The 22420-nt window shown below is 40.9% G+C and overlaps 4 protein-coding genes across 4 annotated transcripts; 3 read left to right on the top strand and 1 right to left on the bottom strand.

Moving 5' to 3' along the window:
* Window positions 1-281: 281 nt before the first annotated feature.
* On the top strand, window positions 282-2806 carry rbp5 (retinol binding protein 1a, cellular). The gene is made up of 4 exons (XM_029504141.1): window positions 282-559; window positions 801-985; window positions 1504-1605; window positions 2423-2806. The coding sequence occupies exons 1-4, from the start codon at window positions 484-486 to the stop codon at window positions 2474-2476; spliced, it is 417 nt and encodes a 138-aa protein (XP_029360001.1). The 5' UTR covers window positions 282-483; the 3' UTR covers window positions 2477-2806.
* Window positions 2473-9645, bottom strand: LOC115044822 (tumor necrosis factor receptor superfamily member 5). The gene is made up of 8 exons (XM_029504103.1): window positions 9267-9645; window positions 8960-9085; window positions 7998-8144; window positions 7802-7895; window positions 7452-7528; window positions 6427-6539; window positions 4179-4332; window positions 2473-3779 (listed from the first exon to the last, which is right to left on the bottom strand). The coding sequence occupies exons 1-8, from the start codon at window positions 9346-9348 to the stop codon at window positions 3610-3612; spliced, it is 963 nt and encodes a 320-aa protein (XP_029359963.1). The 5' UTR covers window positions 9349-9645; the 3' UTR covers window positions 2473-3609.
* Window positions 9646-10057: 412 nt separating this feature from the next.
* Window positions 10058-15050, top strand: c1s.2 (complement component 1, s subcomponent .2). Its single transcript, XM_029503970.1, has 11 exons — window positions 10058-10202; window positions 10430-10628; window positions 10739-10919; window positions 11444-11569; window positions 11828-12021; window positions 12920-13070; window positions 13174-13289; window positions 13375-13456; window positions 13567-13701; window positions 13810-13884; window positions 13962-15050. The coding sequence occupies exons 1-11, from the start codon at window positions 10189-10191 to the stop codon at window positions 14777-14779; spliced, it is 2091 nt and encodes a 696-aa protein (XP_029359830.1). The 5' UTR covers window positions 10058-10188; the 3' UTR covers window positions 14780-15050.
* Window positions 15051-16483: 1433 nt separating this feature from the next.
* Window positions 16484-21985, top strand: LOC115044653 (complement C1r-A subcomponent-like). Its single transcript, XM_029503792.1, has 13 exons — window positions 16484-16516; window positions 18070-18249; window positions 18460-18643; window positions 18736-18876; window positions 19566-19771; window positions 19877-20024; window positions 20147-20265; window positions 20360-20438; window positions 20582-20716; window positions 20800-20874; window positions 20985-21193; window positions 21283-21497; window positions 21619-21985. The coding sequence occupies exons 1-13, from the start codon at window positions 16484-16486 to the stop codon at window positions 21983-21985; spliced, it is 2091 nt and encodes a 696-aa protein (XP_029359652.1).
* Window positions 21986-22420: the final 435 nt, after the last annotated feature.

The raw sequence follows: 22420 nt of genomic DNA, 5'->3' as shown, positions 1-22420 counted from the left end.
CATTTTCCCTTTCTTAACAAATAACCTCGTGAAGAACGTGATGCGCATTTTTCGAGAAACATTTTCAACATAAAAAATAAGACAGATGATTAATTTATTATATTCTCTGATCATCTCTGCTGTGTGTGTGTGTGAAACAAAAAGCACCACAGTGATCAACAGATGTGCATTGATCACCCCCCCCCCCCCCGGTTCATGGGCCGAAGCACCGCCCCGTCAGGCTCCGGTCTCCGGCTGACTGATCCGTCGGGAGGGGTCCACCTCCGGGGGGGAGGGGTCCACCTCCGGGGGGGCGGCGGTGTAACCAGAGCCTCAGACACCGGCACACACAGCAGGCAGCGCGGTTTCAGTTCCCGTCCATTCGGGGCTTTGTCCGGAGAAGTTGCGTAAGTGAAAGCGATATTACACAGAAGGCGGAATACAGACTTCGGTCGAGGAAAACAAAAGAAGGAAGAACGCAGATTTGGTCTGGACTGACAAAACATGTCTAAACCCGATTATTCCGGGACGTTTCACCTGGTGGAGCAAGATAACATGGACAGCTACCTCGGAGCTTTAGGTGAGAGCCTCCTCACAACAGCTGGAGTGTGTGCGACACACAATGACACACTGTCTCCTGTGCCACTGATTTCATGATGTGCCACCATCTTCATCAGCAGCAGCATTGTGATTTAACTACTACCTTGTCCCTTGCATGACCCCGGACACACACACACACACACATTGTTGTCTGTGACAAACAGGCTCCCTTACAATGAAGTAATGTTAAACTGTGTTTTATCCTCTGTGTGCCTGCTCAGATATTAATTTTGCTCTGAGGAAGATCGTGTGTCTCCTCAAGCCCACCAAAGAGATCAGCCATGATCCGGCCACAGGGGCCATGAAGATCCGCACCATCACCACACTGAGGAACTTCAACATGGATTTCACTATTGGGAAAGAATTCACTGAGGACCTGGGACCTGTGGATGGACGCACTTGTCAGGTGTTTAGTATATTGTTTTCTGAATATGTGCATTAACCTGTTTGGGCACGTGGACTCGCTTGATGTTACAGTGACTGCATAGTATAATTTCTTGTTGCACAAGTTTGCTTTGTTTAGTTTTAATTTGAAGTGTCGGCACAAATTCGACCCACCCATTGCTACAATTTTGTGTTGTAACCTCCCCTGCTGTTCAAATCCTGGCTCTGGCTTACAAAGAGGGATGCGGGGAAGGGGAAGAAGAAAGAAGTAAAAAAAAAACAACATACTATATTTTTCATCCCCCAAATCCATTCACTATGGGGAGCCTGAATAATAATAAGCATTGACAATAAAGGCTGTCCAAAATACATATATAAAAAAAGGGCTACAGGAAGCGACTCTTAAAAGGGAAACAAGAGAGGGGGAAAAAATAGTTTGTTGAACCCTTGGCTACTCTTTCCCATCACACAAAGGCCCTTGTGATTGAATGTGTGAGCCACTTTACATACTAATTACATGACATCTTTGTGCCTCCGCAGACTACAGTGAGCTGGGAGGGAGACAAACTGGTGTGTGTACAGCGAGGTGAGAAAGAAGGCCGAGGCTGGACGCACTGGCTGGAAGGTGACAAGCTGCATTTGGTAAGGATGTATAGGTGGAGAGAAAAGAGGTGAGGAAGAGGTCAGAGTGGAATGAAAGGACAGAGCCGTATGGAAGAAGGAAAACGGAAGCTTAAAGAGAGGAAATATGCTGAAATTGATATGATAAATGAGGGAGGCCATGCAAATGAGACCAGGTTTGGAAGTTAGCCATTGGACTTTTCCTGCTCCACTGCGATGCCTTTATTAAAACAGATTTGTTGGTGCAAAAATGAAGGAGGACTCAACAAAGGAAACACAAAAGGAGGCCAAGGACTCTTGAATGCATGTTTCAGTGGAGTGATGCAATAACAGGCCGACTGGTGTAGATCAGATCACATTTTGGTTGTAAGAGTTAAAGATTACAGATTCTCTGTCAATGCTGATTAAGATTTCAAACAATGAGCATTGTTCTACTGATTAGCTCTGTCAGGATTTTTAAGACCTCTGTTTTCAGTCAACACAGCACAGCATGCTGTTGATGCCGTGTCCATAGTTCAGGAGAGAATTGGGAAAGAAATGCCAGCAAGGATCAAGCTTTAAAATTGAGGATTTTAGAGGTTTCACAAAGCAGGAGAAGGAGCAGAAAGTGACTAATGAAGAGTGAGGGGGGAGGTGGGAGATAAGCACTATGGGAAAGAGAGGGAGACAGATTAGGATGTGTGTCTGTGTGCGTGCGCGGGGAGCGGGGGGTTGGCTCTGCTTTGGTGTGCCAAACTGCTGTATTGATTCTCACTATTCATTTACATCAACCCCTCTCTTCCCCCATTTGCTCCCACCCTTCCCCCTCCCTTGATGTTTTTTTTTCCCCTCTCTGCAGGAGATGAGAGTTCAAGGGGTTGTTGCTAAGCAAGTTTTCAAGAAGGAAAATTGAAGTTGAGATGTTTATTTAGAGAATAGCATCTTAACAGAAAATAGTCTAGGACTTGGTACAACAATGAAAATTTCCATAGCTTCTTTTTTTTATTGTAATCAGCAATATTTTGAAACATCACATGTTGTTTTGTAATTAATTCCTGTCTGATGCCACTAACTGAGACGAGCAGCAGAGCAGAATGACTCCCGACTTCTGTAAACATTTCCAACATATTTGGTCTTATTGCACTATCTGTCTCCATGTTGTTATAAACAAATCAGACGTCTGTCAGGCATCAGTGATCTTAAATACACCCCACTCTGAGTCAACAGTTTCTCTTGTCTGTTTGTGTTTTTTGTGTATATGTGTGTGTGTGTGTGTGTATATGTGTATGGTAATGTTGCTTCATATCTCAGGTTTATAAATAATAGAAAATTTTCAAAATTTGCATTACATGTTAAAAGAAGAGAGAAACGTTTTGGCTTCAACTGAAGTTGGAACAGTATAAGTTAAATTATAAATCCTTTAAGGCATAATTACAAATACATAGCTTACATTAAAGGATAATGTGGGAATTATAATTAATATTTTTACTTCAACACATTTTATGAAAAAAAAAAAAAATGTAAAAAAGGATTATTTTCTAAGAACAGGAGCAAAAAAAGTTGACACCAAACACTATTTGTCAGCTAATGCGACGAGGAATAAAGTAGGACAACTTCAACTACACAGTTACTGTGATAGTCTGTTTTGTCATTGAATTGGCTGACAATCACCAGATACAACCTTTAAAATAAATAGCAATGAGCTGCAGCTGGTGACCACAGACAGAATCTGCTTTTACTTGAGAAGCTCCCATCTAAGAAAAATTCACATCAAGTGGGCTGAATCTAGTAAAGAGCACCACCAGTGTCATTTCACAATAATTTCTGTGTATACAATGAATGTTACGTTAGCCTCCTGCCAATGCCACACAGACGTCACATCACTCAATGTGAAGTTCTCATTTAAGTCCAGCAGGAGGGGACAAATGACAATCCACCTTCAACTCTCCAAGAAAAATCCTACTCATATAGTTAGCAGTTGGGACTTTGTCACAGTAGTTGCAGCATCTCCTCTAAACTCCAACAGTAGCTGCTACAACACTGACTTTATGTGCCGCACCACTCGTCCTCCTGCGGCTCAGAGTGAGCCCTGAGGAAGCTGCCCCGCCGGCAACCTGAACTTCCCTTGTGGTGACCAGATTCAGCAAATGAAACGGAGACTTGAAACGGTGTTATAGGAAGGCTGCTGTCCGTGCTGAAGCTGACTGAGTTATCATCTGAGGAGGAGGTGGAGAAAGTCAGACGTTGGTGTCAACATCCCTCGAAGCAATGCTGCACTGCTGTGTGAAACGTGCACTGTGATCCCAAAGGGGTTGAATGGAGCGCAGTCACAGCACAATGTCAGCGCTTCTGGGTTATGTGACCCCCCCACTATACCTGCATTATATGACCTTTTCCTACACATTCTCTTTTAAGTCAATAGTCCATCACTACTTTTGCCATTTGACAGCTGGACTGAATGGATTACACGTGTTTATGTTTATTTCTTATGTGTTAAAACGTTAAATACTCATAAATCACGTCTGCGGTTAGAGCCTCGCTGAGAATCCTCATGCCTCTTTTCTGCCATCAAGTCCTTTATCAGTATTATAAAAAATTAAAACTAGATTAATTACCTGTGTTAAAAAGTGGCAATGTGCAGTCCTCCGCAGCGCAGGTCTCTTGACAATGTCCATTCTGCTCAATGGCTGGTAAAGGCAGCTCCAACGATGTGCGATGTGCCACATGAACCACATCTACCAAGTTAACAGGAACAGTGGGCCTGCCTTTCTCACAAAAAAAGGGATACAAAATAATAATTAATTATTCTTTCTTATGATTTCAAGGATGTCTTTCATAACCATTCTACATATGCCATGGTAGTTTTTGTGCCTTTAATTTGTAGACTGTAACTCATTATGTGGCCTCTGGGTGACACTATAATCTCTGACACCCTTCTGGACTATGAAGAATTCTGATGTGAATTAAGATATTGTACAACTTTTCAAGTTTCCTGTACACCAACTCATGCAAAATTCAAATGTACCACAGCTCAGTATGACTTCTACAATAAATGGATATCTTTAAATTTATCTTTCATCATTATGTGCTGACTTGAAAGGCAGTTGTGAGAGAGCAGTTTCTATTTTAACAAGGCTCTGCAGTCAGAGTTGACTCACGTCATGTATGAGAGATTCCAAAAGCATGTTTTTAGGTCGGAAAAAAGTGTGAATGCCTTCACAATAAACATCTCAATTATATGTTTTAAATCCATATATTTATTTTATATTTAATACACCAGAAGCATCAACTCTATGTAGGCTAATTCAAACAGCCATCCAACTCCCAAAAGTTCAGTTCACTCTAACTTCTGGCTGCTAACATTTTACAATCACCTTTAAAACTGCATAAAGCGCGGTCATGGATAACTAAGTAGCATTAGGGAGCCACAGCCTCGGATCAAAGAAGACCCCAGCCATGTCATGTCAAGATGTCATGAGAATTGTGGTAATTAGAATAATTTCATGTTTGCTCGGTAAAATGTATTTATGTATATAAATTCCTCGAAGAGATCCCCTGTATCATATTTTACACTGTGAATGTAAGTTGGCCCAGCACCCGCTGTGACCCAGAAACGGATAAGTGGTGGTTGAACATGAATGAATGAGGGACCCATTTCATGGGGAATTCTCCCTGTTTTTCTGCTGATGGCATTAAATCGCAGGTTCACACGTGTATTTCAGATAGCGGACCATTACTCGCATCACTGCTTGATGCAACGTAACCAAACACTGCTGGCAGAGTAGACTGCACATGAAACTGATATTTAAGTTGAAGGCAGAGATACTCCCTGTGACCTGACCTCGTAAAGCAGTTGAAGACGGATGGATGCTCAGATTCAGGTAAATTAACAAGCCAGGCACATTTTTGCTTTAACTGCAATTCTCCTAGTAATAACAGAGACTGCATACCATCGCCAAGTAAATTTGAAACCATCTTCTTCACACAGTATTACTGGTTAATAATACAATTTCTTTGAATATACTAAGAATACAGACCTAACCCTTCCATTTTACTGTAAACATCTGAACATTATGAGTCGCTGCGAACATGGCCAAAGTGACTAAAAGAACAATTAATACCATTGATGTAATCTTTTGTCTGGTATCATTACTCTTAAACTCAGATTTCACCATCACAGTGGGAGAACACACACGGGCAGAACTTCCCTTAATTAATTACATTTCATCTGTAAATTCCGGTATTGACCCATTGTTTCACTGGAAATAGAGCAAATGTCAATGAAAATTACGACACAACGTCAGCCAAAACATCTAGTTATGGGAGTGTGCCTCGTACGTACAACCTGTTTCTCAGTATGAGTTGGTTGTCTGTGAAGTGTGCGTCACATTATACCAAATAACTGTGTCAGGCTGAATATGCGCAGGATGTGGTTTCTCCATTCAGTTTGTCAGGCTTGTCAAGCATGTCTGGTATCATGTCACACAGCTCCTTATATAATCATTCTGGGTTTTACTGACCCATCCTGCTCTGAACTATTCTGTCTCTGTGCAAAATAAACATCATATATTACACTCCATTTGATATAAACAAACTCCTAACTCATATGCCAAGTTAATTTTATCTTACTCAGAGTTTACTGAGCTCACTGTAAAGGAAGCAGTGGGAGGGCAGAAAAATCAGCGGTGACCTTCAACTGTATGACTTCAAAGTGTCCCACAATTTTAGCAGTCAGCATGTGTGCTTGCTGTCTGTGTGGGTATGCTCATGAACTGCTCTATCGCCTCTTCAAGACTTTTTTTCTTTTTTTTTTTTCAGAGTACGGTAACAAAAGTGCACAAAACACATAGAAGAAACCTACACATGTGACGCATTGATTTGCGTTTGGCCCCCCCAGCAGATGACAACAGCGAGCATGACGAGCGCAGTCAACACCAGACCTGACCACAGGGCTGCAGGCAACATCCAGGAACAATCTGAACAGGAGAAAGAGAAAGGGGGTTTCTTAACCTCACCTTATATAAACATACTGTAACTTCTGGGAACTGATCGCTGCTTTTTTTTTTTTTTTTTTTTTTCTCATTCATAATATTGTCAGCAAGGTAATGGCTAAAATGATTAAAAGCCTGAATAAAAGATTATGAATGAGTATTCATTCAATTTTAAATTGTGGAGACATTAAGAACATACACTTTGTAGTATTATAAAGGATATAGTTATTTTGACACAATAAAATGTAGTTATACCACATAATCACATTTCATTGTCTTACATACTGATGCTACAACTCTCCTTGTAAAGCATCAGTAAGTGACATTAACATTTAATTGATGCTCCATAACACTCAGCGTAACACAACTGTGTGTTTACATGTATAAACAGATACAGTTGTTCAAACCCATAAAACTCTTTCATAGCTTTAAAAACTATATTCAAACATGTTTGTTATATTGAGTCAAAGCTTTTCTTTACTGTAGGAAGATCAGTGTGTTGGGCTCATTTGATTTGTTAAAGACAACTTTCGTTTCATGATTTAGTGCAATGCTGTGCTGGAAGTAGCCATTTGAAGATAGCCAATTTCTGTACATTATCAATAGGAGTCAGAGGAACTGTGACATTCAAATGATGATTGATTGGTGATAATAACATCCCTCATTCCCTAAATTAGCATCTACAGGAAGTCCTACTGAGTACTACTTTATGTAGTTCATCAGTAAACAACAGATATGACAGATGGGACTTCCAAGTCCTGGGATGACAGAAGACCAACAGGAACGCACTGAGTCACTAAGACTATGATCATCCACTACATTGCACAAAATGATATTTTGAGAGAATATTTCCAGTTACGTATAAAAGAGGACATACAATTGAAACTGGAGACTTACGGTGTATGCGCTCACCACAGACAGCATTAGATGTTGTGGTCCCTGGAGTGGTCAGTTCATTCCCAAAGTCCTCACACCTGAAAATCACATTAAAAAAAGGCTACATTTATTTTTTTTTTTTTTAAATATTCAATGTCTTTCCACTGAATGAGATGGAACAAAAATGCCATGGCCAGCTGCAGAAACTGTTCCTGAACTATTCCTGCAGCTTGGATAAAAGTAACGGTGGGTGTGATGTGTGATGTTTTGATTTTCATCTCTGCTGTGTGCTTCACTCACAGTTATATAGATCAATGTCCTCCTTTAGCCTTAACTGTGACATTAAGCGTTAACATGGAGACATGTCTTACCTGATATGTGGTTTACAGGATGAGATGAAATCTGTCACATTGCTGTAGGTTCCTGTTTCACAGGGAGCACAGACTGTATCACTGGTACGATTGGCTGAAATAAGGAAAGAGATATTGTCATTTCAGCTGTCAGAAGGACAAGATCTGAATGCATCCAAGAACAGACAGCCATTTCGTTCATATATTGGACCCCTACCTCGAATTTTGACTCCTTCCCCCTCACGACACTGGGTCACTGGCTTGCAGTGGTCACACTGTTCATTAAGACAGAAGAATCCTTCCTCACACGTACACACCGTGTTCTGTGTAGCTGTGCAGACTGTTAATTCCCTCTGGTTGTTTTCTAAAAAAGAAATATAAAGATTCTTCTGTTGCTCCTGCTTGAGGTCTTGCACATATTTTTCTTGTAAAGGTTTGTGTGTGTGGGGGTTGTGTGTATGTAATCACTTCTTTGTAGTTGTCTTTCTAATAGTTTAGTCTCTTTGGAGTTGTTTTCTGTATCTCTGTGATAATTTTGCGTACAGTATGTTGTGTAGTGGCTTGAATGACAGAAGTCCTCTAATCCCCTCCAGTAGGCCTGTTCAATATTCCATGCATGAGAAAAAGTTTCTAAAATCTTCTGAAAGGTGTGATGATGCAATTTTATACAGATAAAACAAACTAAATGTGACTGGGCTAGATTCTAATTTCTTATAAGTTGTGAAACTGTAAAACTAGCTTCAATTGACTGACCTTATTAAAACTAAAAACTTTCTCCAACTCATCTGTGTGCTTTTAAACGCTCTCAAGTTTCATGGTTTCATCACTTCTTCAGAAGGAAACATTCCAGATATCATTAGCTAAATTTCCCCAAAACTTTGCCTGACGAATATGGCCTGTTGTGAAACTTTGGAGTCTCCATGCAGTTTGAAAAACGTTTTAACAAACTTTTGCTATTCGGTTGAAGTTCATAATAACTATCCCCATTAACAGTCTGGTGAATTTAAAAGAAGAGAAGTGAATATGATCATGGTTAGGTGAAGAGACAGCAAAGCATCTATTTATACCATGAAAATGCAGTTGGGGAAGAAAAGGAAGGAACTGTATTTGTGTTTTGCACTTGTGGCAGATTGTGTGTGTGTGCATACACAGTACTGTATGTTCATGTCAGTGACTTACGGGAACTGCATTTACTGCAGACTCGACATTGGTTCAAGTGATTTTTTGTGGCTGTGTAGAGCCCTTTTCCACATTCAGCACACTGGGTCTGTTGTGAACCGTCACAATCAGCTTTCACGTACTTTCCTGAGAAAGAAGTGAGACACACAGAGGAATTGGATGGCAGATGATAATAATACTGTTCATGAGCTTTACAGATGAGCTGAACACACAGATTAAACGTACAGTAGATAATGTTCTGTCCTGGAAACATGCTTGCGATCCAAAGAGAGAAAAATGTGGCTGAAACTATGTGATATTGACTCACCTGCAGGGCAGCGATTACAGCATCTGCCACCTTTAGAGTATTTCTCCTCACTGGAACAGTTAGCCATCTGTAGCCAGCGCATCCAACACAGGTGTGAAATATCTTGGCTTGCCTGTCAGTGTCCTTCACACTGTTTCTCTCAACGTGCTCCTTACTTCCAGCTGTTTAAATGATCTGAACTCAAAGAGCACCATAGACACCGAAACCTCTTCTGCCTCTCACTTTTTCTGATGCTCACTCGTTCGGTGCTCTGGTTCTTCTGTCTCCACACTGTTTCTGTGCATATGTTTCCCCTCCTGGCTGCGTTTTAACTTGTTCTCATGCCTTTTCTAATCCTACACAGTGGAAAACCCCAGTGACCCTCATCTGCTGTTTCCCCCTCGTCTCTCTCTCTCTCTCTGTCTCTTTCTCTGTCTCTCCCCTGCTTCCTTCCTGTCTTATCCCCTCTCACTGCAAAGTAAGCGCTGTGCGAGTGCGCATGCGTGTCTGCATGTGTTTCCATGGCTACAGGGTTGAAGACTGATTTTTGGCTGCACAAAGCAAAGCAGCACAATGAGACATTTCCTCTCACCATCACACCCTTTCCTTTCACTCCATCTCCATTGTTTCCACTGAACCTGCACTGCTGGCACAGGAATGATTTTGCGCTAAAGCTGCAGAGGGATTTACTTTGTGTATTACTCTTCTGAAAAGTCCATCCGTCCTTCTTCCTGCCATGTCACTCCTCTTTGTTACTGTATACTCAAAAAGAAAAAAAAATTACAATCTACAAATAGATGTATAAATGCTTACAGATGCAAAATGTGAGAGAGACAGGAAAGGGTCCAGCAAAAGAGAGAGAGAGATGTTAAGTAAATTAATAAGAAAAGGGGAAGAGAGATCTTGAGGTAGTTTATTTGAAGAGGGATTTGATCGGATCACAATGTTAATAATAAGGTGGGTGCAGATTTTTGCTTTTTATTGCTGTAAAACCAATGATAATGATACAATGTCTGGCTTATTGCATTGTGTACTTGTGTATTTTCTTTTGTTTTACACATTTGACTTCAACTCTAAGATCTCACCTGAAATTATACTTACTTTTTCCCCTGACTTTATGCTCTTCACATTTCCATACCCTTCTCCTCTTCCTCTCTTTTCTCATCTCCCATCCTCCCCTACAGCCTTCAGCTCATTCTGCTCTCCCACTCAGCATGCTCGATGCTGCTTGGATGGGTGGAGTCTCCAGGATATCCCAGTGGATACTTGCCCCATGCCAGTCTAAACTGGAGCAGGTGTGCCCCCAAAGGTCACACCCTGTCCATCAGGTTCATCCACCTGGACCTGGAGGACAGCCAAGACTGTGAAAACGATGCAGTTAAGGTCAGGGGTCAAGATGAACTTCAAATTCATATCTGAAAATTAAAATAACTATTCTTATTATACCCTAGACAACGTATTTTCCTGCTTTTGTTTGCTTTCTCTTTCCCTAGGTCTATTCAAATGGAAGCCTGATTTCTGTTCTGTGTGGCAAAAAGGAGTTTGAGGAACTTCAGAACACAGTAAATCCCATGCTCGTCTCCTCCAAGGGCGGTTGTCTCTCCCTTACTTTTTACTCCGATTATTCAAACACCAGGAGGCACACTGGCTTCAGAGGCTTTTACACTGTTCAAGGTGAGGCACTGAGGTGAAATACAAATTTAATTTCCAATGTGTGTTTGTGCTTGTTTTTCTCCCCATTTCTCAAGAAAGCATACTTTTTTGGTGCATCACTACATGAGTGTGGTTACTTGTGTATTTACATTTCTAGAGAACAGCTCACATTGGTTGTAGTTTATATCTCCAAAGGTTGCCTTGGAAATTATTTGACATGTCATATGAATACAAAGCAGGTATCTGTGATTAATTTAGTCATGGTCTGCAAGTCATTTCCTATTTCAGTGTGATTATTATAATCATAACATTTATTTCAAAAGTAAGCCAAATAAATGACTAAAGCTCATGCTTGTAAAGAAATTTTCACACTTTCTCTCACAGTTTCATTTCTGTTATGCTGCAGTAACTGATGTTTCCTTTCACTCGATGTGGCTGGAAAACAGAAACCTTGTTTTGTCCCCCAAAAACCTGCAGCAATTGTATACAGAAATTAAAGTACCATGTATACTGCCATTCAAACTTCAATTTATATGTTCTCTCAGACTTTGATGAATGTCAGGATGACTCAGAATATGGCTGCACCCAGTTCTGTCACAATTTCATCGGAGGATATCACTGCTCCTGTCGGCATGGCTATCACCTAAGTCCAGACCAACATACTTGCACAGGTACAAGTAGTCGCTTTACCAGTAGAGTGCATAGACCAATGAGTTAATGGGCGGAGGCAGACGATGACAAATCACACAGTAAGGGAAAAAAAGTAAAACGAGAAATGAAAATGGAAAAATAGAGGAAGCAGAAGCAGAAGCAAAAAAAGGAGTGGAAAGAGGGGAAGTAAATGAGGACGAAGTTGTTTCTGTATTGTTCATGATTATGTTAGTCAAAATGATGTTGGTGATGACAACAAACTCTTGTCTTCAACACAGTGAGTTGTAGTGAGGACCTTTCAGGGCTGAACAAAGGCGACATATCCACTCCCTCCTGGCCTGGTCCATATGCAGAGAATGCTGACTGTCAGTACACCCTGTCTGTGGAGCCACACCTGCAACTGGAGCTGCACTTCTCTGAGGTTTTTGATGTGGAGCAAAGTCCCGATGGCCAATGCATTGATGAACTGAGGGTATGTGTTGAGTGAATTTAACAGAACAACAAAGACGATGTAGTTCATATAGCATCACTATGTTACTATTTTTATGGGATTTTTTATTTTCTTTGCATTCAGTGCTTCCAAAACTTAGAACATTGAGTTAAACCAATTCGTAAATATTCACATAAATGGCAGTATTTAGAATCTTCAGTCTGGTTGTGGATAGGTGTTGCTCTCATATGGCAATTGAAAGTGTTCCCCATTGTGTAGCTCAAAACTCTGACACAGTTGTGCCAGGACATCAGTATTGTTGTTTTAAAGCATTCCTAAGTGTTTTTTAAGGGGTTCATTGTTCTTATTAATAAATGTCCTACTACACTGCACCGGGTTCTCCCATGGAATTTCCGTCTATATACTGCTTTATTCATTTTACCTGAGAGCCTCCCACCAAAGTATAGCCAAAGGGTCATGTGTAAAACTATTTTTTAACCTTCCTACACGTGAATTGCAGCTACTGACGCCCCTGTCCCGACATCGCTCTAATCTCCAGATGTTTTTCCAATCTGAACTTGTAACTCCTTCAGAATAGGGAGATCCCTTTCTCCTCTCCTCATTGGGAAGCCATTCAGTTTTCTAAACATAACCTGTCTAACCTGATTCGAGTGTACTCCAAGGGGCATTCACCAGTTTCACATTTCTCTTTATGGTGTAAAATTCTCCGTTGCACATATTCATTGATACCCCACAGATGATTTATGTAAATGCATCCTTTTAAAGTGGATGAATATTTACGTACATTTTGCAGTTTACATTTACAGTGAAGAATTAAAGGTACTGTACATGCTGCTGGACACATACAGGGAAAGGAGCAGGGAAGGTGAGCAGGAATTAGGAATCACAAAATGTATGACATTACCTGGTCTGTTTGCAGATTGAAACCTCTTCTGGGACTCTGGGACCATTCTGTGGCCGGACACCTCCTCCATCTCCCCTCCTCACCCACTCTAATGAAGTCAAAATCCACTTCATTTCTGACAGCTATGGCACCAACAAAGGCTTCAATTTCCACTTCAAGACCAGGGGTACAGCAGCCTCCTCATGTGCCATAATGGGAAAAACAAACAAACAAAAAAACATTTATTCAGACATTTGTTGGAAAATTGCTCTTTTATATGCCAATTGCAGGTAAGGTCTGTCCAGCAGCGGTTACCTCACACTCCACTGCGAGTCCTTTGGAACCAGAATATCTTCCAGGTCAAATAGTGACAGTAACATGCGATCTTGGCCATGTTGTGAAAAATGTGAGTGGATGGAGTGCCTTTAATTCCTGTATATTTAATATAAATGTTCAATGGTAAATCATTTTTTTCTTCTTTTGCAAAGTAGCAAGGCAGCGCGGGCCTGTCAACGAAGTATGTGGCAACATGTCTGAGTACAGGGATATGGGTTCCTAATTATCCCTGTGAACGTGAGACCAACCCAAACCCAATATCGGTTTTATTAAGAATTTTATTTATTTATTTGTCTCTATTATTTGTTTGTTTAAATTGTATTTTCCCCATATTTTCTCTCATATAGCTGTTAATTGTGGCCATCCTGATATCCCAGAAGATAGTATCCTTCATTTGGTGGGTTCAGATGGCTTACACACTCAATATGAAGACCAGATCCAGTTTAACTGCAGTTCAAAGTACTATATGCTACATGGAGATGGTGAGTGGAGGAAGCTTTTACACTTTGCTTTTCTGAACACATTTTAAAACAGCAACAAGGGTTCGATTGATTTATAGTTGTTTTACCAACTTGCCTTCAATCTTTCAGACACCTACACTTGCAGTGCTCTTGGTGAATGGGTATCAAGTAGTGGAGCGACACAGATGCCAAAATGCAAACCAGGTATAACATTAAATATACTTCTTACATGTTTTAATTTAATTTTCGTATAAATTAATTGATTAATTTTTGTTTTTCAGTATGTGGAATACCTGAAAGGAGGTCTCTGAGCACAGGCAGGATTTTAGGAGGGAAGGATGCAGCCCTGGGAGAGATACCCTGGCAACTTTTGATAAAAGAGCCAAGAAGAGGAGGAGCATCACTGATCAATGACCGATGGGCAGTAACAGCAGCTCATGTTGTGGAGGGATTAAGGGAAACTTCTTTGGAGCTCTTTGGTGCAGTTGTAGACGGAATGACAGCACGTGTTGGGGAGTCTAACATAGCTGTCATGTCCAGTCAGAGGATCATAATTCATCCAGGCTATGATACTAGCATTCCATCTGAAAGCCGCACCAATTTTGACAATGATATTGCTCTTATCAGATTCTCTGAAAGGGTGGATCTTGGTCCAAACCTCCTCCCCATTTGTCTGCCAGAGGCAAACACAGGCTTGGTCGAAGATCAGCAAGGCACAGTTTCTGGCTGGGGGTTCACAGAAAAAAACACAAATTCAAAAATTATGGTCACATCACAGATGTTGAAATATGCTCACATCGGGGTCTACTCAACTGATAAATGCCAGGATACAAATTTCAAGCGACAAACTCAGCGCATGACATTCACTGACAACATGTTCTGTGCTGGTGCAGAGGGGAAGGACAGCTGTAAGAAAGACAGTGGTGGCCCATTTTTTGTACCTATGATGTCTACAGGGGATGGGCCTCATTATCTGTTTGGCATTGTGTCCTGGGGACCCCCATGTATTGACAGAGCTTACAAAGGTTATTATACCAAGGTGGCCAACTATGTAGACTGGATTACAGAGACTATAGATAAAGTGGAAAAAGAGAAATGATTTGATTCGTCCTAACCCTAACCCTAACCCCAACAATTCCATAATCCATTTCAATACTTATTCAAGCTCTAAATTAAAATCAAGACTATAATCTTGAAATCAATGTATCAACATTCATAACCACAATGATAACCACACATTTTGAATTCATACTTAACTTTTGTATTAAAAGTATTCTTTGCATATCAAATGTAATTGAAATTTGTTTTTATTATTTTCAACTTGTATAAACACAACCATCCTTCAGCGTCTCCCTTCACTGTAATACAGAGGAAAATTTGTACAATAGCTGTTTATATTATGTGTAGTAACAAAGACTGCCCAGAATATATATTCAAAAGAAGCTCTAAGTAAATCTGGAATGATGTGAAACCTACAGCTTTTGGGACTATAACTCTGAAGTGTGGGATATAAAGATGGAATTAACAACTTTGACAAAAAACTCAATACTTCTGTATCTTATATTTGCTAAGGCATTCAAAAACAAAATAGTCTAAATCATTTTCAGAGAAATGTGTTTTCTCTGATATTCATCTCTTCATACAAAATTGGTCGGACATGTTCTTTTTGAAGAATTTAGATAAATGACTAGATTTAGATAAACTACATGAATTATTACCTTGGTGATGGAGTCGACAGTGTTAACCACGAGGCCATGACTCCGCCCCAACCATGGAGGGGCGGGATCTATCTGACTTACTATTTACAGCAGCAGCTGTAAATGCAGCCAAATGTACAACAATCGTAGTCGCACGATTGTTTTGCTTTCTGTCCACTTTGAGATCAATAATTTAGAAAATCTAATAATGGACATCCACAATCCCGACAAGACAAGAGGTCTGATGAAGCCGCTTATAAACTTGCTAATTGGTTTCCCATCTAGATCAGTGCGCTGTTTACATAAAAAGGGCGGAGTTTGTAGCATCCGACCAATCGGATCACGGAGAAGACACAAAAACTGCATTCCACAACAAAAATGTTACTAAAATTTAAAGTGTATACATCAACCATTCAGGTACAAAGTAACACAGCTGTAGCTGCCGGAAACCGCAAGGGCTGCTGGGAAAAAATTCTAACTGTAAATGTTTAAAACACCCGGATTATAATATCAAATCTCCACCACATCGGTGAGATTTACAGGATGTACGTCACACAAATGTATGTTCCGATATTTTTTTTATTGCTTGTTTAACAAATTGTAACAGCCTGATGGTTCATGAGGAGGTTTAGCATACCTGCTGAGCTCCGAGCCGGCTTGCTAGCGGCAGGTTAGCCGTTCCGCGTCAGTTATCATGGCAACGCGCCTCGACAGAACGTAAACCTGCGCAGTGAGTTAACCCGGAAGTTACCAAGATGAGGCGGACTCCAGCTTCGTGATACGGGCCCCACGATTCAAGAGAAGCCACGGTGAAGGTAATCACCCATGACTGGTCGTGTTTTCAGACTGTGCTTCAGTGCAGGAAGGGGCGCTGTTCTGCAAAAGGCGCCTTTTCAACCGCTGTGAGGATGATTTAAAGGTAAAACTGCCTCACAGGTTGTGATGTACGTGGTCAGTGATAAAGCATGATTGAAGCTGATGATCTTGTGCCACGTCGGTATGTTACCTGGCTTCATGCGATAATTTTATCTCTAAATACGAATCGTTTTCAGGCGCTGGTGAGATGTCCCACCTGGGAACACTGGATACGCCGTGTGGCTGCCGTGATGGCGGACATGCAGCTGTTGGATTCTCAGTCAGTCAGTGTTGGATTTAGTTTTCCTGAACCTCCTGCCTCTTTGTAACAGTGGAAACACGGAGTGGGCGAGCCGTGGGACAATCCTGGGCTTTCTCTGACTTGGTGTAGGTAGAGCCCAGTCCTTCGGCTTGGACTGGACGGCTTAGCTTCACGTCGACCATCCGTCTTTATCTGAGAATAAAACATTGTCCCGTTGTCAGCGACAACCGAAAAAAAAAAAAGAAAGAGAAATGAAAACCTTACAACTCTAATCACATAATGTAATATTTGACAATGGACATCTTTCAGTGCTCATACATGTTCTCATGTTATTTTCTAGGAAGAATTTGGAGCACAAATAATGTATTTCATGTATTCATCATTGAAAGTAGGTTAAATAGGCCTATTTTTTGTGTGTGTTTTTTCTGTGATTAACTGAGGTTTCTATTTTTATTCTTGCTCTTTCCTGTTCTTGTTGTTTTTTGGGGGGACATTGATCAAAGGTCAATATCACATGAAGGGTTTAGGATTTGGGTCATCTTGTTTGTCCTTCAACAGCAGAGATGTTCATGATCTCCAATGTATTCTTACTTTGGACTGCAGTGGATTAAAATAACGCATTTAAATTTATTTCATGTAACAAGTTACAAGCAGATCTGTAAACTTGTTGCTCTGGTCTATCGAAGAAATCAGTTTTGACATTCAAAGGTTTTTACTAACTTGCCTGACACTGAAAACAAACAGCCCCATCTGGTGGTGGAATAACGGCTGTGAGCAAAGAGCCAGAGTTGGAAATAACGCTATAAAATATAAGAGCTGGTTAAAATCAAATCAAACTCAAAATCAGCCAAGTTCTTCACATTTAAATAATTTTCCCACAGAAAAAGAATATTCATACAACTTTGCATCTTACAGGAGCGATCATATTCGATACATTTTCCTATTTCTCAGTTTCAGGGGAATTATTTCCAGCAAAATTCAAAGTCAATGTTCATTTGGTTTTGCCAAGACAAACAAGATTTGTTCCTGGCATTAACGTAGTGAGTTGCTAAACACTTGAAACAGCAGACTTTGACATTAATGTTTCACTTGAAAGTGAGGCATTTGCTCCTACAGCAGTGGATCAGTTGGCTCAGATATATTTGATCCAGAGATGTGGTGGACCTTCTGTATCATCTGGTAAGGTTTAAAAAATGTTTTTCCCGTTTTTATGTCCTGCCTGAAAGGTTTTTGTCTTCAATTTATTGCTTGTTTACAAAATTCACACCGTATACCAATTAAGGAGCTGACTCTTATATTAATGTGTGTAAACCTTTCTAACCATGACAGATGAGCTGTGCTTATTGGGTTGAGTGAGTCATTATGACAATCAGCCTAGACAATATAATGGGTTCTACACAGCACTATGTGGCTGTGACAGTTGTGTTCATCATGTTAGTGTGTTTGTTCTTTTCTGTTGACATTAACTTTGGACTGGCATTTCAGAGGACCACAGACCGATAAACAGATCGAACTGCTGACTGTATTCATGTATCTTCTAGGTCTCTCTATGTGTCAATGTGTCACTGCTTGCAGAGGCCCAGCTCTGAGCCTCTAATGCATGGGGAGGTCCAGTCCCCCCAGTATCCCCAGCCTTACCCTCCCAACCTGCAGGAGCAGTGGGACCTCAGTGTACCCGAGGGATACCAGATCCGACTCACGTTCACCCACCTGGACATTGAAGCTTCTCCAGGCTGCTACCATGACGCCCTTATAGTCAGAGCCACATTCAGCACTTACAGTCTTCCATTAACAACAGTGCTGCTGTGTTAAGTTCTGAGCTCCACACAGCTTTGACAATTTATTTTCTTATGATGTACCACTGACATAACGTGCCAGACGACATAACTAAGTACAACTTGTGGAAAAAATCCTGTACATTTTCTTCATTGTGGTTAAGATTTTATCTTTCATTCAATGCTTCAGGTTCTCTATGATGGAAAAGTCGTGGGGAGGTTTTGTGGCTCTGAGAACTCTGCTGATGGACATCACCCGGGCCACGAGCCCATAATTTCTCCTGACAACAGATTCACCCTCATCTTCCAGTCAGATAAGAACAACCCAGAGCGTCACCAGAACGTGGGCTTCTCCGCGCAGTACCAGGCAATAGGTAGCACTTCTTCTTCTGTTGGCCTTTGAATTCATTCGCCTCTTCTGGCTGCTGAAGCATGTCCAACTAACCTGATGTTTTCTCCTCACCAGACGTAGATGAGTGCTCTGCCCCTGACCCTGGGGATGGCTCAGGTCCTCTCTGCGATCAGATCTGCCTCAACACCCTTGGCTCGTACCTCTGCTCTTGTCACCACGGTTATGAACTTCGATCAGACCAGCGCACCTGTTTGTGTGAGTATTTGACGGATACATATCTTACACATATGAGTGCAACAATAATGAGACTTGGTCAGAAAATGAAGGAGCTCTATATCAATCCATGCAACAAGATGGTGTCTGCTGGGAGAGCAAATACATCAATCCATTTAATCCCAGATTATTTTAAATGTATGGAAGCTCTAAAATTGTTATTTAGGTTAGCTCATATTGAAAAATTTGAAGACTATTCAGTTTCCCACTAGTTGTATAAAACCAAAATTTTCCCTGACATAACCTACATTAAAAAAAGAATTGATAGTTTGTGTTAGGGAAGTCTAAGGAGTGAAATTCATACATTTACTTTGCAGGGAAAAATGTGGGATTAAATGGGTTAATGGAAATTTTTTTCTTGTAGTCGGTGGCGATAAAAATATTTACACAAGCAGGAGGTTGGAATAGTTGAAGTAGATGTGGCAGACAACCCCAATAATAATAAATGGATGTTCTGTGAGAAGTATTGGGATATCAACAGGTTAATGAAACATTTAACTCTCAGAAAAAACACCTAACCAACAAAACTACTCCAGTATTTGGCAAATTAATAGCATTGTATGTATAACCAAACTGCAGCAAAGGTTTAAATGCTACAAGGCTGATTTTTAATTATGTCACAGCATTTCACCTTTTGTGTGAGTTGATGTCGTCTTTTTCTTCCTGCCCAGTATCCTGCGGTGGAGGTATTTTTGATGAACCAGAAGGACATCTGTTCAGTCCAGGATACCCGAACCCTCCACCTTATGCTGTGTCCTGTCAGTACATCATTTCTGTAGAATCTGGTTTCACCGTTTCACTCAACTTCTCGGACCTGTTCTACATCGAGAGCGTGGACACTGATGAAGGTCCAAGCTGTCTCCATCACTGGTTGGAGGTAAAAACTAGCAGCTTCCATACACTGCCCATGTTCTATAAATAAGGAGCAAACAGTGGATTTGTTAAACAGTAACTGAACAGTGATGTACTCCTCTCTTAAAAGGTGACCATTCCTGACAAAGAGCCCATGAAGCTGTGCGGTACAAAGAGTCCAGGTCTGATAGACACTAACTCCAACACAGTGAAGCTGGACTACCACACTGATGATGAAGGGATGAGTAACGGCTGGAGCCTGGATTACAGCACACACAGTGAGGAGGAGAGGGCTGACAGTGGAAATAAGTCAATGAACAACTAAACTGCCTGAAAGCAACTTGATGGGAAACTTCTGGTGTGCTGCTGATGTTCCACGTCTTCTTTTTCACGTTTCCAGGAGTGCGGTGTCCAATCCCTGACAAAGTCGCGAAAGGCAGAGTCACACCGATGCTGACTGAATACTTCTACAGAGACTACATCTTTGTGCGCTGTAACCAAGGATACAAGCTGATGATGGTTAAATGAAAACTTCTTATCACAATGAACAACACTCCTGTTTGTCGTAGGGAGGTACTGATATTTTAACATTTCCCCTTCTTATCTCTTTCAGGATGGCCATGAGATTGAGAGCTTCTCCACGATGTGTCAACACAACGGCCAATGGCACCTCACTCTGCCAGAATGCCACAGTATGTCACCTCTGATCTCAGAAAATCATCCTTTGTAACATGAATGGAAAGTCTGTTATGACTTAAGCATAACTAACTCTTGATCATTTGTAATCTATTTGGCTGGAAGAATGTTGATATGTCCTTATTTTGTTTTCCTGCAGTAATTGATTGTGGAGAACCTGAACCCTTGCTGAATGGAGGGGTGACTTTCATATCTGGCGTTGACAATCAGTACCTTTCTGTTGTTCAGTATCATTGTGATGAACCATTTTACTACCTTCTTGGAGGCTTAAATGGTGAGAGATTTATATGTAGTGTTTTATGGTACAGATTTAAACTTGTTTGAGTTGTGTGTGACCTCTCTTTATTTTCTCCTCAGTAAGCTTCATCTGTGAAGCAGATAGACAGTGGAGATCCAACCAAGATCCTCTTCTCAGACCGACATGTTTACCAGGTATACCTTTTCTTCCAAAAGAATCCCATGTAAAACCTCAGTCTACAAACTGTCAATAACTTGAACATAAAGTCTGTACTTCTCTCAAACTTTGTCTGTATTGCTTACAGTTTGTGGCAGACCAACAAAACACCTCTCGAGCTTTCAGAGGATCATTGGAGGCGATGAAGCTCCAGAACATACCATCCCCTGGCAGGTTCTACTGAATATAGACGGCGGTAGAGGAGGAGGCATGGTGATCGCAGACCGCTGGATTATGACTGCAGCTCATAATGTAAAAACTCATGAAGGAATTATAGCATCAAATGATACTGTTCGGGTAAGTTGGCCACTGTACTTGTTACCTGTCAACTGCTCCCTACATGTTGTGCACTGGCATGAATTCCCTCCTGTGGTGGTGATTTGCAGATCTACATGGGACTGAATGATGTTAAAGCTTTGAGTGTCCTTCCTGTATATCCTGCTTCAGTCCACGTTCACCCAGAGTACAACAACCCAAACCACGCTAACTACAACAATGACATTGCCCTGCTCAAACTGCAAGAACCAATCACATTTCAAGCATCCATAATGCCTTTATGTCTGCCAGCAGAGAGTGACACATACGTCCCTGACACAATGGGGTAAAGAAACAACTTTTTTGTGTCAGTAGTTTTTTAAAGGCTTGTCATTCTTGTCCAGCTTCAAGACAGGATACTCAGATTTTCTTTTTTCCATCATCACTAATTCCTCTCTCTTTTTCAGACTGGTGTCAGGCTTTGGTGTTACGGATGAAGGCAAACGACGGATATTAGCAAATAAGCTGAAGTATGTGCAACTCCCTTTGGTGGAGGATGAAACATGCCAGAATTCAGTAACTTCACTTAAGAGGAAAAGGGCCTCTATACCAATCCTAACCAGCAATATGTTTTGTGCTGGAATCCCTGAGGGTGGGAAAGACTCCTGCCAAGGTGACAGTGGAAGTGGCTATGTCCTGTATGACAATGGACGCTTCTGGGCTGCTGGGATTGTCAGCTGGGGCGTTGAATGTGGAAAGCAGGGGACATATGGAGTCTATACCAGGGTCGCCAACTACCTGGACTGGATCAAAAAGACCATGCAGGAGAACTGAAATTTACAGCAGTTAATTACAGAATATTGTGAAGCTTATGGCAGGAAAACAAAATAAATCATAGGATAAATAATTTCTTCTATATATATATACTTATCCTGATTGTTTACGTTAATGAAACAAAAGCTCTGAACTAAATATCCTTCAGGTCAAACAGTGACAGTCAGGTGATTTTAGCCAAGTTGTTAAAAAAAGATGTGATGGATAAAGAACCTTAAATAACTGTGTATATAATATTAATTTCAATGGTAAGTTCATTTTTCTTCTTTCTTCTTCTGTCATCACAGTATGTTGCTACATGCCTGAGTACAGGGATAAGGGACCCTAAGTACTCCTGTGAATGTGTGCCCGACTCAAACCCAATTTATGTTACATTAAGAAAATGAATGATTAAATTACATTTTCTCTGGAATTTGTTTTTTAAATGACGTTTTT

The sequence above is a fragment of the Echeneis naucrates genome, chromosome 6 (assembly GCF_900963305.1).
Source record: "Echeneis naucrates chromosome 6, fEcheNa1.1, whole genome shotgun sequence".
In the NCBI taxonomy this organism is placed as follows: Eukaryota; Metazoa; Chordata; class Actinopteri; order Carangiformes; family Echeneidae; genus Echeneis; species Echeneis naucrates.
Note: the sequence above shows the minus strand (reverse complement) of the source record. Positions and strands in the feature narration are given on the sequence as shown.